This window comes from Microdochium trichocladiopsis (genome assembly GCF_020744255.1).
Source record: "Microdochium trichocladiopsis strain MPI-CAGE-CH-0230 chromosome Unknown B0I36scaffold_2, whole genome shotgun sequence".
NCBI classification, from domain to species: Eukaryota; Fungi; Ascomycota; class Sordariomycetes; order Xylariales; family Microdochiaceae; genus Microdochium; species Microdochium trichocladiopsis.
In genome coordinates this window covers 4,210,797-4,223,394 of record NW_025763545.1, presented here as the reverse complement: position 1 = coordinate 4,223,394, position 12,598 = coordinate 4,210,797, and the positions used below count along the sequence as shown (strand labels likewise).

The 12,598-nt window shown below is 56.7% G+C and overlaps 6 protein-coding genes and 1 non-coding gene across 7 annotated transcripts; 2 read left to right on the top strand and 5 right to left on the bottom strand.

The window, feature by feature from the left end:
- Window positions 1-89: 89 nt before the first annotated feature.
- B0I36DRAFT_404018 (zinc finger protein-domain-containing protein) lies at window positions 90-1,190 on the top strand (the record flags this gene model as incomplete). Its single annotated transcript, XM_046161767.1, has 1 exon — window positions 90-1,190. The coding sequence occupies one exon, from the start codon at window positions 90-92 to the stop codon at window positions 1,188-1,190; it is 1,101 nt and encodes a 366-aa protein (XP_046017493.1).
- Window positions 1,191-1,192: 2 nt separating this feature from the next.
- B0I36DRAFT_316067 (uncharacterized protein) lies at window positions 1,193-3,178 on the bottom strand. The gene is made up of 5 exons (XM_046152957.1): window positions 2,993-3,178; window positions 2,684-2,901; window positions 2,496-2,573; window positions 1,850-2,394; window positions 1,193-1,739 (listed from the first exon to the last, which is right to left on the bottom strand). Exons 1-5 carry the CDS (start codon window positions 3,010-3,012, stop codon window positions 1,473-1,475), a joined length of 1,128 nt encoding a protein of 375 aa, XP_046017492.1. The 5' UTR covers window positions 3,013-3,178; the 3' UTR covers window positions 1,193-1,472.
- A 483-nt stretch (window positions 3,179-3,661) lies between these two features.
- Window positions 3,662-3,732, bottom strand: B0I36DRAFT_t36. The gene has a single exon. It is a non-coding gene; the product is annotated as a tRNA-Gly (tRNA).
- Window positions 3,733-4,073: 341 nt separating this feature from the next.
- Window positions 4,074-4,903, bottom strand: B0I36DRAFT_359946 (uncharacterized protein; the record flags this gene model as incomplete). The annotated part of the gene is made up of 2 exons (XM_046158216.1): window positions 4,074-4,147; window positions 4,297-4,903. 2 exons carry the CDS (start codon window positions 4,901-4,903, stop codon window positions 4,074-4,076), a joined length of 681 nt encoding a protein of 226 aa, XP_046017491.1.
- A 1,057-nt stretch (window positions 4,904-5,960) lies between these two features.
- On the bottom strand, window positions 5,961-7,893 carry B0I36DRAFT_284533 (carboxypeptidase cpdS). The gene is made up of 3 exons (XM_046151568.1): window positions 7,636-7,893; window positions 7,282-7,565; window positions 5,961-7,219 (listed from the first exon to the last, which is right to left on the bottom strand). The coding sequence occupies exons 1-3, from the start codon at window positions 7,835-7,837 to the stop codon at window positions 6,104-6,106; spliced, it is 1,602 nt and encodes a 533-aa protein (XP_046017490.1). The 5' UTR covers window positions 7,838-7,893; the 3' UTR covers window positions 5,961-6,103.
- Window positions 7,894-8,716: 823 nt separating this feature from the next.
- Window positions 8,717-10,000, bottom strand: B0I36DRAFT_236248 (uncharacterized protein; the record flags this gene model as incomplete). Its single annotated transcript, XM_046149454.1, has 1 exon — window positions 8,717-10,000. The coding sequence occupies one exon, from the start codon at window positions 9,998-10,000 to the stop codon at window positions 8,717-8,719; it is 1,284 nt and encodes a 427-aa protein (XP_046017489.1).
- Window positions 10,001-10,891: 891 nt separating this feature from the next.
- B0I36DRAFT_372459 (major facilitator superfamily domain-containing protein) lies at window positions 10,892-12,417 on the top strand (the record flags this gene model as incomplete). The annotated part of the gene is made up of 2 exons (XM_046160117.1): window positions 10,892-11,001; window positions 11,100-12,417. The coding sequence occupies 2 exons, from the start codon at window positions 10,892-10,894 to the stop codon at window positions 12,415-12,417; spliced, it is 1,428 nt and encodes a 475-aa protein (XP_046017488.1).
- Window positions 12,418-12,598: the final 181 nt, after the last annotated feature.

The window sequence follows — 12,598 nt, the reverse complement described above, 5'->3', positions numbered from 1 at the left end:
GGGTCCAGAGGTCCCAGACCCATCAATCATTGCTTCACACTCACAACCACATCACCCACATCATCATCGCCATCACCACCACCAGCAAGATGCCGGCCCCCCTCAGCCAGCAAGACCGCGAGCTCCAGAAGCTCTTATCTCTCGGCGGCGCCGCTCCTCCAGAGCCAAACAGCTACCCCTTCAACAAGATCGGCGCCGGCTCCTGCGGCGCAGTCTTTGCTCAGCCGGGCAGCGCCCTCGCCTTCAAGCTCTCAAAGACGACAGAGTTCAGCCTCTGGAACGACTACCTCCAGCACACGCGCATTCGCGACATGCTCAGAGCCCATAACATCGACATCAACATCCCAGACTGCCACGGCTACATCCGCGCCGAGGACGCTGCAGCCACGTTGTTCGACAAGACCCCAGCCCTCGCCGACGCCGCAAGAGACGTCTGCCACCTGCCCACCCGAGTGCTCGTCACGCAGCGCATCAACCCACTGCCACCAACCATCCGCACCCTCCTCACCAACAAATACTGCGCACCGCGCATCAAGGCAAACGCCCTCGCAGACCCGGCCAACAGGGACTGCCTCGTCCGAGTATACCTCGGCTCCATGGCGGGCAAGACGGGCGGCGGCATGTTCTTCTCCCTCCGCAACTTCAAGCTCCACCTTAACCACATCATCGACTTGCAGCTCAACCTCCGCAATGTCTGCGTCCAGATGGCCAGGTCTCTAGCCATCATGCACTGGGCTGCGCGCACAGACGCCCGCGATGTCGAGTTTGTCTTGGGAAGCTCGGCAGGACTCTCTCGCCGCACCCCAGCCTTCTCCTCGGCCGAAATCCACGCATTCGCCACCGAGGCAACGACATTTCCATCCGTAGGCCCTGATGAGAGGGACTTCTTCTGCAGTACCACACAGCTATGGCTACTTGACTTCAACCTGGTGCAAGATATTGAGCTCAACGACAATGCCCTCGACAAGCTGGTCAGTGCGCACAACGCCAACGACCCTTACTACCCCAAGCCGTGCCAAGAACATCCCGTTGTAGAAGGACTGTGGAACGACTTTGCTACGGCGTATCTAGACACGGCTGCTCTAGTGCTTCAGAACGAGGAGGACTCAAAGACGCTGGAGCTGCCTTCCCGCTTCATCGAAGCACTGATTTCTCAGGAGCATGTTAAGAAACAGACGAAGGAACATTGAAACGGCATTATTGAGAACAAGCCAGAGGTTCAGAGGTACCAGAGGCTCAGAGGTTTAGAGGTACCAGAGGCTCAGAGGTGCAGATGATCAGAGGCGCCGAGATTCAGAGACCCAGAGGTACAGAGACCCAGAAGTTTGGCGTTTCAAAATCATGTACATGGTCATAGAAAGCTTCATAGGAGAATCCATGGCCCAGATATCGAGCAAATCCCACTTGTGCAGGTTCTTTTGCTCGCAAGTTGGCCACTATTCGGGGGATGTAAACGACGGCCCAAGCGTAGCTCAGGCAGTGGCCACCACATTCGCGATCCGCTCCACCTCCTCATCCACCACTCGCTGAACCTCCTCGGCAATGTCGTCCTTGTACCGCGGCTGCCATCCCAGAAGCTCAGTGGCCCGACGCCCAGTGGCTCGGACATTCGTGCCCCACATGATACTCCCGTATGCCGCGAGTTTATCCGCCTCGTCTGGAGTGATGTGTGCAATCTGGACCTTGGCCTGCTTTGCAGCGAGTGCGGCTGCCACAAGCTCGGCGACGTCTCCCATTTTCTGATCCACGGTGTTGCATTAGCATCTCATTCCGCACTGGTATACTCAATGCACACCTTGACACATGAAATCACACCCTGCAAAGTAGGAGACAAGTTCAGAAAACTCACCACTTCGTCGACGTGAGCCAGGTAGACCGCGTCGGGACCCCAGACAGCACCTCCCTCCGCCGTGGCTTGGTCCCCATCACGACCCGAGAGAACATCCACAGCCCTCTTGAGCAGCCGCACGAAGACATCAGAAAGATCGGCCACGTGCACCGTCGCCCAGACGTTGTCCCCCGCGCCGACCTTCAACACCTTGCCGGTCTCGAGGGCGATCCGCGCGAGCTCCGGGATCTGCAGGCTGCGCTGGTTGACTGGGCCGCGGCCGCGGCCGTAGATGAGCGGGCCGACCACGAACGCGGTGTTGATGCCGCTGTCGTTGTTGGGCTCCGCGGAGGACGATGATGATGATGAGCCCTTGTGAGTCTCGTCCAGGATGTAGTTCTCTGCGCGGCGCTCTGGGTGGGCCCGCACGAAGCGTCGTATCTCTGGGACGCCGTCGAGGTCGTCAAAGACCAGCTTGTCGCTGGCGGGGGCACTGCCGAGTGTCGCGCGGGCGGCGATCTCGTCGGCGGCGAAGAATGATGCACCGCCGACTTGGATGTGGAACGCTTTTGCCAGATCTTCTCGTCAGCGAAACGCCCCCAATCGATACAACCACCGCCCACCTTTTCTTTTCTTTGGCATGTAGATCGAATGCATGCTTACGTACCTTTCCGGGAACCTCGTGGCTGTTGCAGCCCGTGATGCACTGCTTCGATGCTGGCAAAGTTTGCCGCAGCAGCCAGGTCTGCCAGCCACACAGGCGTAGGTGGAAAATCATCAGCTCTCGGTCCATCTCTGCGCGGGATATCGGAGGGCACGGCCACTCTTGACAGAGAGGAGTCCATCATGACTTACGCATCACAATGTCTGCTGCCGACGCGAGCCGGCTTGTAAAGGCGGCGTCCTTCATGTCCCCGACGACGATTTTCACAGCTGGGAAGGCCTGGGTGATGAGCTGGCCTTTTGCTTCGTCGCGCACGAGGGCCGTGATCTCGAGTTGCGTGGCCAGCGCGGCCTCCTCGTGGTGGAGGGCGTAGAGGAAGTCGCCGCCGACGAAGCCGGTTGCACCTGTTCTGTGGTGTTGAAGGGGGTCAGTTACTCCGTCGGGGCCGTTGAAGGTGATTCAGGGGGCGGTCTAGAAGATGTGTAGATTATCTCACTTACAGCAGCACCTTGATCTGCATTGTGTAAGCGAGCAGGTGTGTGTCCGGTAGACTTCAGTCTAGTAATGTACGACACTGTCGCAAGGTATTCTGGCGGTGCTCTTCTTTTCAATTAATTAGCCTGGCAGTCAGCTTGTTTCGCAGGTCCTGGTACTACATTTATAAAGGTGCTTCTGCAGACCCCCATGTCATCACGTCTTCATGTCAGACGAACAAACGTGTGGGGTCAGCTAAGGGGCCTAATCCCATCCCCAGGCTCAAAACCACGAGGTTAATCCAATCAATGGTCAAAGGTAGCGGACCGTCTTGCCGGCCCGCGTTCCCATGGGCTTACCAATCCCCAAGCCACAGATGGTGAGATCGTGTCGGCTCTTACTTTCCCTCTGTCACAAGTGCACATTCAAGATCTGATTTATCATCAATCCAGGTGCACGACATTCATGTGCACCGCCATGGGCGCGCTGTCTTTGTGCCGTCTGTCGACAAGTGTCTGCATTTACACACCGCTGGAATGGTAAACGCCTGCGATTCGCAATTTCATGCACAGGCACAGTGCTGAATTAGTTCAACACAAAGCAAGAGCCACTGACTGACTGTATCGTGAACAAGACGGCAGCCAGATCTGGAGCATGGGGCATGGTGATGTGCAAAAACAGAAATGCGGCAAAAATGCATCAGCCGTGAATCGAACACGGGGCCCATCGATGGCAACGATGGATTTTACCACTAAACCACTGATGCTGGAGTTGTGACCAGAAGATCTGTGAATTTGTCTCATTATCAATTGATATATCAGCACAAACAGCTGGATTTTCTGTAACTTTACGTGACCTGGTTAGAGACACATGTACACCGACCTACACGGCGACGAATTCCGGGAAACAACCTTCATGTGAACAATTGCATCTCAATGGCCATCACTGAAGTATGGCCTCGCTCGTGGGTTTTACCAAGCGAGTTACCGAGCCGTCACACGATCGCTGCAACAGCGAGACAGCACCCTGCCCACGCTGATTACGGCCTAAGTTCCTCCGACAGGGGGCTCTGTCTGTCTGCTGGCTTATACACACGTCTTGCTGCCGCTACTCCTCGTAGAGTTGCCCGCAGCGGAGCCGCGCACCACAGATCCACTCGGACTCGAGGTCGACGCTGCCGCCTGACGATGTAGAGCGCCAACCGGAGTCAGTCCTCCTCGCGCGGAGATATGATACTGTCTTCCTTCGAACCACCCCCTCAATCGGGAAGGGTCAATGCCTTGGCCTGTGCAGTAGGTAATGACTGTTCCATCCTCTATGAGGTACCAACGGCCATCATGATATCCAAGGCGGCGCGATCGTGCTGCGGCATTTGTGCCGGGAGGTAGTGGATGGTCAATGATGAAAGGATTAGGGATGTGGATGGTCTTCATGTCGATGACGCCGATCGGCATAGGCACATACCAGCCCACCGGAGTAGCGCTTGCTTCGCTTGCCACCTTCCAAATTCCCAGCACCACACCGCCCTCTACGCCATCTGTCGGTGTTAAACCATCAATGAGGATCGTCATCGTCTTTCTGGTTGAGCTCCGCTCTACGTGTCGAGGTTCGGCTTCGGAGACTGCCACGGGTCTGCTGCATAGTCTAGGCTGCAGATAGACCCCGCCGGAACTAGGTCTGGGCGTGGCTGAGAAGAGCACGGCACCGAAGACGCAGGTCTCCGAGTCTGGCAGGACAAAATTGTCGATTATGACCTCGATCGTGGGGAGCATGAGGCCCTTGAAGGCGCCAAGGTCACTGTTGACATGCGGTCGAGGTGTCCATGTGCTCCATGTTGCGCGGCACGAGGTCATGCGGCGGTCGCCGATGACTGTACCGGTATACCATGAGTTGGGCGGTACTAATGGTCTGGTGGTCGAGCTGATTGTGTTTGGCATGTTTTCAGTGAGTGTTGAGAGTAAATGTATGATAGTAGGAGGAGAGTGGATGGCCTAGTGAAGTGTGTAGACTTGACTTGCAGAGTTGAGTGATCTCTGGGAGTTGCCCATCAGCCATCCTTCGGTGGTGACCGTGGCCAAATTTATGTATGTAAAATTCCTGTCATGTTTCTCACCAAGGATTTGTTGCTCGGTTTTGAGCCATAAAACACTGTGTTGGCGACACGTCAGTGCCTCGAATTGATGGTCACAGACATACAAGCGTTCGATCCGCAGTAGCACAATGGCCCCGTGCTCGCAAACAACATCGCCAGAAGAGCTTGACATCGCACAGAATAATGATTGCATGGATGCGCGTAACCTTCCCAGGACTTACACTTACACGACCATTCTTCGGCATCCTTGATTGTGGATGCGCACGTCCGACGGGTATGGAGTTCTCGGTCTTGGAGTGTCGCCCACAAGGCGCTGCGTTCAGGAGGTCTATGCCTGCGAAACCTGGCTGTCCGTTGATGCTCTGTGCAACCAAGAAGTTTGTCAAACCCAACTTGGGCGAAAAGCAAACGTTAGCGTGCTAGCAGATATTGTCGGCCAGACGGCCCAATTCTGGTGCCTGATAGCGTTGCACAAGCATTCCATATGCAGTGGAGTGTCTTCGAGGCTTCGTTCGTCGAGAAGGGTAGCTGAGGTTTGGGTTTGCTAGACGCATGCCGTTGACAATGGAAGTTGATTTCTGTAGGAGGGAACTGTATCTTGTAGTCGCCCAACCAGGTTCTGATTCGAGATCCGTTGGTTGTGTTAGTACATTCACGGCAGCCGTCAAAATGTGCTCGTCCCGACTCCTTGGACGTCTTGGCGTACGCCCCCTCAAGCAATTCACTCAAGCAGACAGTAGCAGGCCATCTCGGAAGCACTATGAGGCTCTGCGTCGTTGGTGGCGTCCATGGCCAGCTCGAACAGCCACCGGTCACCATCAACTCCTCAGGTTACCTGTTTCACCAGCAATGCCAGCGAGGTCAACAGAGAAGCATAACTCATGTCACTCGCCGCAATCGTGACTGCCAGGAGAAGAATCATTATTTGTTGCACATTTGGCTCATTGCAAACAGTTCTGCAACTTGATATAATAGGCTCCTCCGGCATTAGGTCTTCTTTGCCAGTGATCCAACAGCCGCCAGCACCAGCACAGCCGAGTCCCTCTCAGTTGCCATAATTACCCGACTGGGTGGTGAAATCTCCCTTCTCCGTCAGGCTGTCAATCCTACCGAGCAAGTACTCGAGCTGGCGGTATGCTGCGCTCGGCTGATACTGAGGCACCATGTGCCCGCTCAGAAACGTCTCGACCCAGGTAAACCCACGCTCCGTGTGAACAATACCCATCTCTCCTGACGCGGCGAGAGTTTCCAGGCTGGCATCAGGGTGATAAGGCACGAAGAACTTATCCTTGCCCGGCTCCTCCTGGAATCCCTGCTTTCCACCCCAGGTCATGTTCTGGATCGCCAGCCGTGCGCCCATATCGATGAGAACGTAGTCGAGGTTTCCATGCGCCAGGACGGTGCGCTCAGAACGCTCGATGACACTTGGGTACACCGACCACGCCGACGGCGCGGAGTCGTCATTCTCCAGCACACCATTGACGCACTCGTTCCATTCCTGCGTGGGTGCGTTGATGGCCTTCTGGACGTCGGTGCGGTTGAAGTAGATCTCTGCGCCGGCTGGCAGGTAGTCGAACGAGCCAGGGAAGCCAAGGACGTCCCAGAGCACAGGGCACGTGGTAGCGATCTGGTAGTAGTCGAAGCAGGGGTTCGTCAAGAACACGGCGTTTGCAACCTGCGTCCACAGGTCGCATCCTGTCTCGCTGGACGCTTCGGCGGGATTGGGGAAGCTGCCGGTTGCTGGAGGGGGGTAAGTGAGGTACTTGTCGACATAGTCCTTGTAGCCGCAGGACTCGTAGCTCTTGTGGATCTGGGCCGTGAACGACTCGTTGAAGTTGAAAAGCCCAGCCCACTTGTCGACATAGGGCACGGCAACGACGTCAGTTTGTAGCGCTTCGTTACCGATAACGGGGTCGTAGATCAAGGTGCCTTTAACGTTATAGTACGTCTTGTCCTCCTTATCGAGCATTGCACCGGCAATATAAGGCACGTAGAAGCCAGCATAGCTCTCGCCTGTGACGTAGACGTTTTTGCCCTGTAGCGCAAAAGTGTCGACAAAGTTCTTGAAGAAGCCGAGGAATTCTTTAGCGACGTCGTCTTCGTTCTTTTCGGTAGGTTCGCCCTGAGAGAAACCGACTCCGACAGGTTGTTCAACCCAGACCTACGACCCCACATGTTAGAAACCCTCCACGACAGCGTGAGAAAGAGGCGGCAAGAACGCACAATGTTTGTCAGATTGGCCCATGTCCAGTAATTCTTTGTCGGCTTATATGTACCGTACTGCCAGATGAAAGGCCCGTTTTCTTGCAGGAAACCTTCCAACGAGCTGCAGCCAGGCCCGCCGTTGAGCCAGATCACGACATCGTCCTTGCCCTGCGGGTTTGCGGTTGGGAAGAACCAGAAGTACAAGGAACGCGACGCATCTTCACCCGTAGGCATGAGACCGGCATACGACTCGCCAATATCGAAGTCGACGTCGGGAATGCCCGTGCCATTGACGATGTACTCTATTCACGAATCCCGTTTCGTTAGTCAAAGTAGCCGGGTGGGACGACAGGAGATGAATTGGCCACTTACTGGTCGTATTGGCGTTATGGGGAATCAGAGGCTCTGGAGCACAAGGAGGTGGTGTGGCATGACCTCTGGCGACTGCGGACCGTGCGACCCGTGGGTGGCTGACAATTCTGTTAGCCATAGATGGGCCGACATGCTGAAGACCGCGAGCAGCAGCCAGAGCAGCACCGAGCACGCCCGACACAAGAATCGGAAGAGAACGCATCGCGATGGCAGAAGATGACCCCAATGATCAAGATTGACAGGGAGAGGTGCGAGCGGTGAGACCTACAAATCTCCGGGAAAAAAAAGGGCTTCTGACAGACATTTATCAACAAAGTTGCTCGTATGGATGACGTGGGTGAGCAAGGTGGATACGTAACACCTTCCTTGCTTGGCGAAAGCTTGTCGACGCTTGTTCGGCCGAGATCCCTGTCTCTTTTGTTCACCGTTGCATTCTGGCTGACCGATTGGGTCACCACCTTCTCAAGAAAGTATGGATGATGGTTATCAGTCGCACCAAGTCTCCGCTCCGAGACATGGGTCACACGAAACTACGCCCAACCTGGACATGAACCCCTGCAGACAAGATAGCGGTGCCCGCCATCATTGATTACCTGCCAAGCTGCCATTGTCATTGACTGCTGTCTGCGAAATTACTGTAGTTTCGATCCCGTGGGGCCCTTCGCGCCCCGGCGATTTGGGCGTTTCCCAAGGTCTTATGGTGTAGACTTGGCTGTTGGCGCCTCCTCCATACTCCTGGAAACAATATTGATGAAGACCAAAGCAGGGGCTGGAATAGAATGTTATGGTTCCTTTGCTGGTCACAAGTCAGCTTTGTGAGCTTCGTGGTATGCGCAGCACGCGACTGTGCCTGAGCACCTTCCTCACCCTGATGGAGTCGAGTAAACTACTTAAAGTACACAGTATCGCCTTGACCATGACTACTGCGTTCTGAATGACAGCCCTAGCAGCAAGCCTGCGACTTCCTCGTTTTCTTTCTTGGTTCCAACGCAGAACCGTTGCGCAACCAGACTGATTAATTCAACGTGCTCACTGACTCTTGAAGAACCTCTGGGCATGGCAATGAATCACGGAAACCTCATCACAGCATCTGAGACCCGACAGTGTTGAGCTGCACACGGTAGATCTTGTCCCGTCCATAGATGTACAGCCAGTTCTTGACCCAGGCCATGTTGACAGCCGTGTCCCCAGGAGCCACGTTGATCTTGCCCAGCAATGTCCCCTGGGGGTCAAAGATGTCCACGGACCCCGTCACGCCACCGTAGACGCGACCCTCCTTGTCCGTCTTGATGCCGTCGGTGAAACCAGCGTCGCTGTAGGCGAACAAGAGAGGCTGGGCAATCCTGCCCTGGTTGGCAGTGAGATCGAACTGGTAGATGTTGCGGTTGCCGTCGGCGTCGGCGGACGCGAAACCACGCGCGGTGATGTAGAGGGTCGTCTCCTCGCGGTTGAGCGCGACGCCGTTGGGGTTGGTGAAGATGCCCGTGCCGGCGCCGGCAACCATGCGCACGTTGCCCGTCTTGGAGTCCCAGCGCCACACGCCGTTGGCCATTTCGGGCTTGATGGTGTCGTTGAAGTTGTCGAAGCCATAGTAACCGTCGGTGAAGTAGGCGACGCCCCGCTTGGTCATGACGACGTCGTTGGGCGAATTGAAGCGGTGGCCGAGATAGTTGTTGAGCACAACGGCCGTCTTGAGGGTGAGGGGGTCCATGCGCACGATGCCGCCGGGGGTGGTGTAGTTGCCCTCTTGCTGCCAGTACACGGCGCCGTCGTGGTAGTAGGCACCGTTGGCAATAGTCAGCGGCGGGTCTGGGTAGACCTTCTCCGTGACTGGGGCGGTGCCATTCAGGTTCGTCCGCCAGACCCAGGGCAGAAACTGCATCGAGAACCCAGGCTTGGGAGGGTAGAGCTCTGCCGCGAAGATGCAGTTGCACTCGGGCGAGTAGACGGTGCCATCGTGGACCATCCGGTTGGCATATGACGGGCCTGCCGGGAAGGTGAATATGGTCTCGACCTTTTTGGGCTGCCTGTAGTCTTTGATGCCAAGCACGTCGTAAAAGCCGCGGTCAAAGGCCAGGAACGTGGCGTTGCCTAGCTGGCGCAGCGTATGGTTGGCGATGCCGCTGGGGTCTCCCGAGCGAACCTCCGTCTGCCAGTAAGTCTGGGTCACGGGGCGGTTGAAGTCCTTGGCAGGGAAGACATTGCGGATCGAGGCGGGCACCTCAACCACAGAAGGACCAATGAGCAGGCCCAACGACGCCTCCCTGGCTTCAATGTCGATGTTCAAGGGCGAAGTGGCAGGGTAGCAAGAAGCTGGCACAACGGCTGCAATGGCCCAAAGGGCAAGCCGAGTGACAGTGGCCATCATGGAGGACCTGCTGAAACGCTGGCTCAGACAGTTGGCAATGATTTGGCACGCACACAACCGCTCGCCTTGCAAGAAGGACCAAGAGGAGGATCTTACTGGCAAGCAACAGCAAGAAGGCGTAGTTTATATGCGCGAGTCTCCATTCCGGGACCAGGCCATCACGCCTAGTCCGGGATATCAACTTCTCAAGGGATCAACTTGCTTTCCACCGCTGTTGAAGCATCCTCCCCGACTCCCGCATATCCTACCCCAGACCAACATCAACACTCGCCGCGGATATTTGCGCCAGCCCCGGCCTCTCCAATCGGTCTTCCCCGGATACACCTCATTTGACGACGTGGGGTGCGTTGACTGACATTCCGGAATCTGGGGTTGATCAACGCCAATTTTCTGTGGGTCCTCGGCATCAAAGCCCAGCCGGCATAGACCCCGGGCTTCTTCAGATTCCGGCCCATGTTGTGGCCTCGGAAACTTGCCGAAACTTTTGGGGTCGGCCGGTCAGCTGATCGAACCACGAGTGCCATGTCGTCTTGGATTGGATGGTGTCCCCACCAGTTTAGGCCTTCCCCTATTGCAAGGGCGCAGTAGCCCCATGGGGACCCCATGGGAGGCTTGCTTGGCTGGACTTACAGGGTTCCCCCATCGGCTCGCTTTCCCAAGGGAAACATCATTCCCCCGACTCATTCATCGCCAGTCTGTGGCTATATAGGTTGCATCTGTCCGGGGATCAGAGGGTGCCATCTCAGAGCAGATCCAGTACAGTCCCGACTTCAGGTCATTGGTTGCAACTTTGTCCGCCAACGAGCCACCTCACCTCAGCTTCACTCCACATCAATAATGTCTAAGGAACAAACTGGCGACAGCCAGCTCGAAAGCAGCCACTACGAAATGCCGGCGGCTGAGGACAGCTCCAAGACTGAGGCTGGGCCTTGTGATTCCTGGACTCCCGAGGAGGAGAAAAAGGCACTGCGCAAGCTCGACTGGTGTCTTATTCCTCTGTAAGTCGACGCCCTGGCACTCCTGCCCTGCCTCGAGGGGGAAAAAAACGAGAATGAAGAAAATGGCATCAGGCTCACAAAGAATATTGCGTCGCCAGTGTCGGCTCCCTGTACATGGTCTCATACATCGATCGCGGCAACATCGGCAATGCCTACACGGCGGGAATGGGTAAGGAATGGGGAATCAACTCGGACGACTACTCGTGGATCGTGACGGCATACTACCTGGCCTACATTGCCTTCCACTGGCTGATCCTGGCCTGGAAGGTTGTCTCGCTCCCGACATGGACGTGCGCCATGGCCATGGGCTGGGGCATTGCCTCCATCCTCCAGGCCTGCACATCCAGCCTTGCGGGCATCGTGGTCCTGCGGGTGCTAATTGGAGTGTTCGAGGCTGGCTTTGTGCCCGCCGTGGCGCTTTATCTCACCTTCTTTTATCACAGAAAGGAGATGGGCCTTCGCTACGGCCTGTTCATATCGGCCTCGCCGCTCGCCAACTGCTTTGCGTCCGCCTTGGCGTACGGAATCGTGCAGGCCAAGACGAGCATCAAGAACTGGCAGCTGCTCTTCATCATCGAGGGCATCCCGACGCTGTTCCTCGCCGGCGTGGCGTACTTCTACCTCCCGGCCTCGCCCGGGCAGTGTCGCTTCCTCACCGCGCGCCAGAACGAAATCATCAGCAGGCGGGCCGTCAAGGGCCGCGGCCAGGACACGGAGCGCAAGCTCGACTTCAAGCAGGTGTTTTCCGCGTTCTACGACTACAAGAACTACCTGCAGGCCGCCATCATCTTCTGCCTCAACACGGCCTTTGGCTCGCTGCCCGCGTACCTGCCCACGATTCTCGCCGACATGGGCTACACGTCCATCAACGCGCAGGGCCTGTCCGCGTGCCCGTACATTGCCGCCTGGTTCGTGTGCGTGGGTACCAGCATGCTCTCGGACCGCGTCGCCCAGCGCGGCGTCTTTGTCGTCTTCTTCAGCCTCGTCGGCGCGGCGGGCTACACCATGATGTCGCAGCTCACGGGCACTGCAGTCCGCTACGCGTCCACCTTTCTCGTCTGCGCGGGCGTCTTCCCCGCCGTGGCCCTGACTTTCACCTGGACCACGGACAACCAGGGGTCCTCGTCCAAGCGCGGCGCCGGCCTGGCCATCTTTGGCATGATCGGCCAGTGCGGGCCCATCCTGGGCGCGCGCATCTTCCCCAAGAGCGACGGGCCTTACTACCACACGGGCATGCTGGTCTGCGCTGGCGTGCTGTTTGGCGCTGCCCTGGTCGCCACGGTCCTCAGCGTCTGCCTGCGTCTGCAGAACCGCCACCGCGACAGGGTCTATGGCAAGGTCGAGGACGTCACGAGCGTGCCTGAGGACGTTGCTGACAAGGGCGATTCGCACCCCATGTACCGCTATGTCGTGTAGGGCTGGTCATCGAGGATGGGATGATGAACTCGTACGGGATGGGATGGGGATTGTTTCATCACTGTTTGCACTGTCTATACGAGCCCATCTGCAAGGTGATGGATTGAGCAAAATAGGAACGTGGTTCTGTAGCACACAATCCAAAAAACAGGTTGGTTTACCACCTTTTCATAATTCTTTC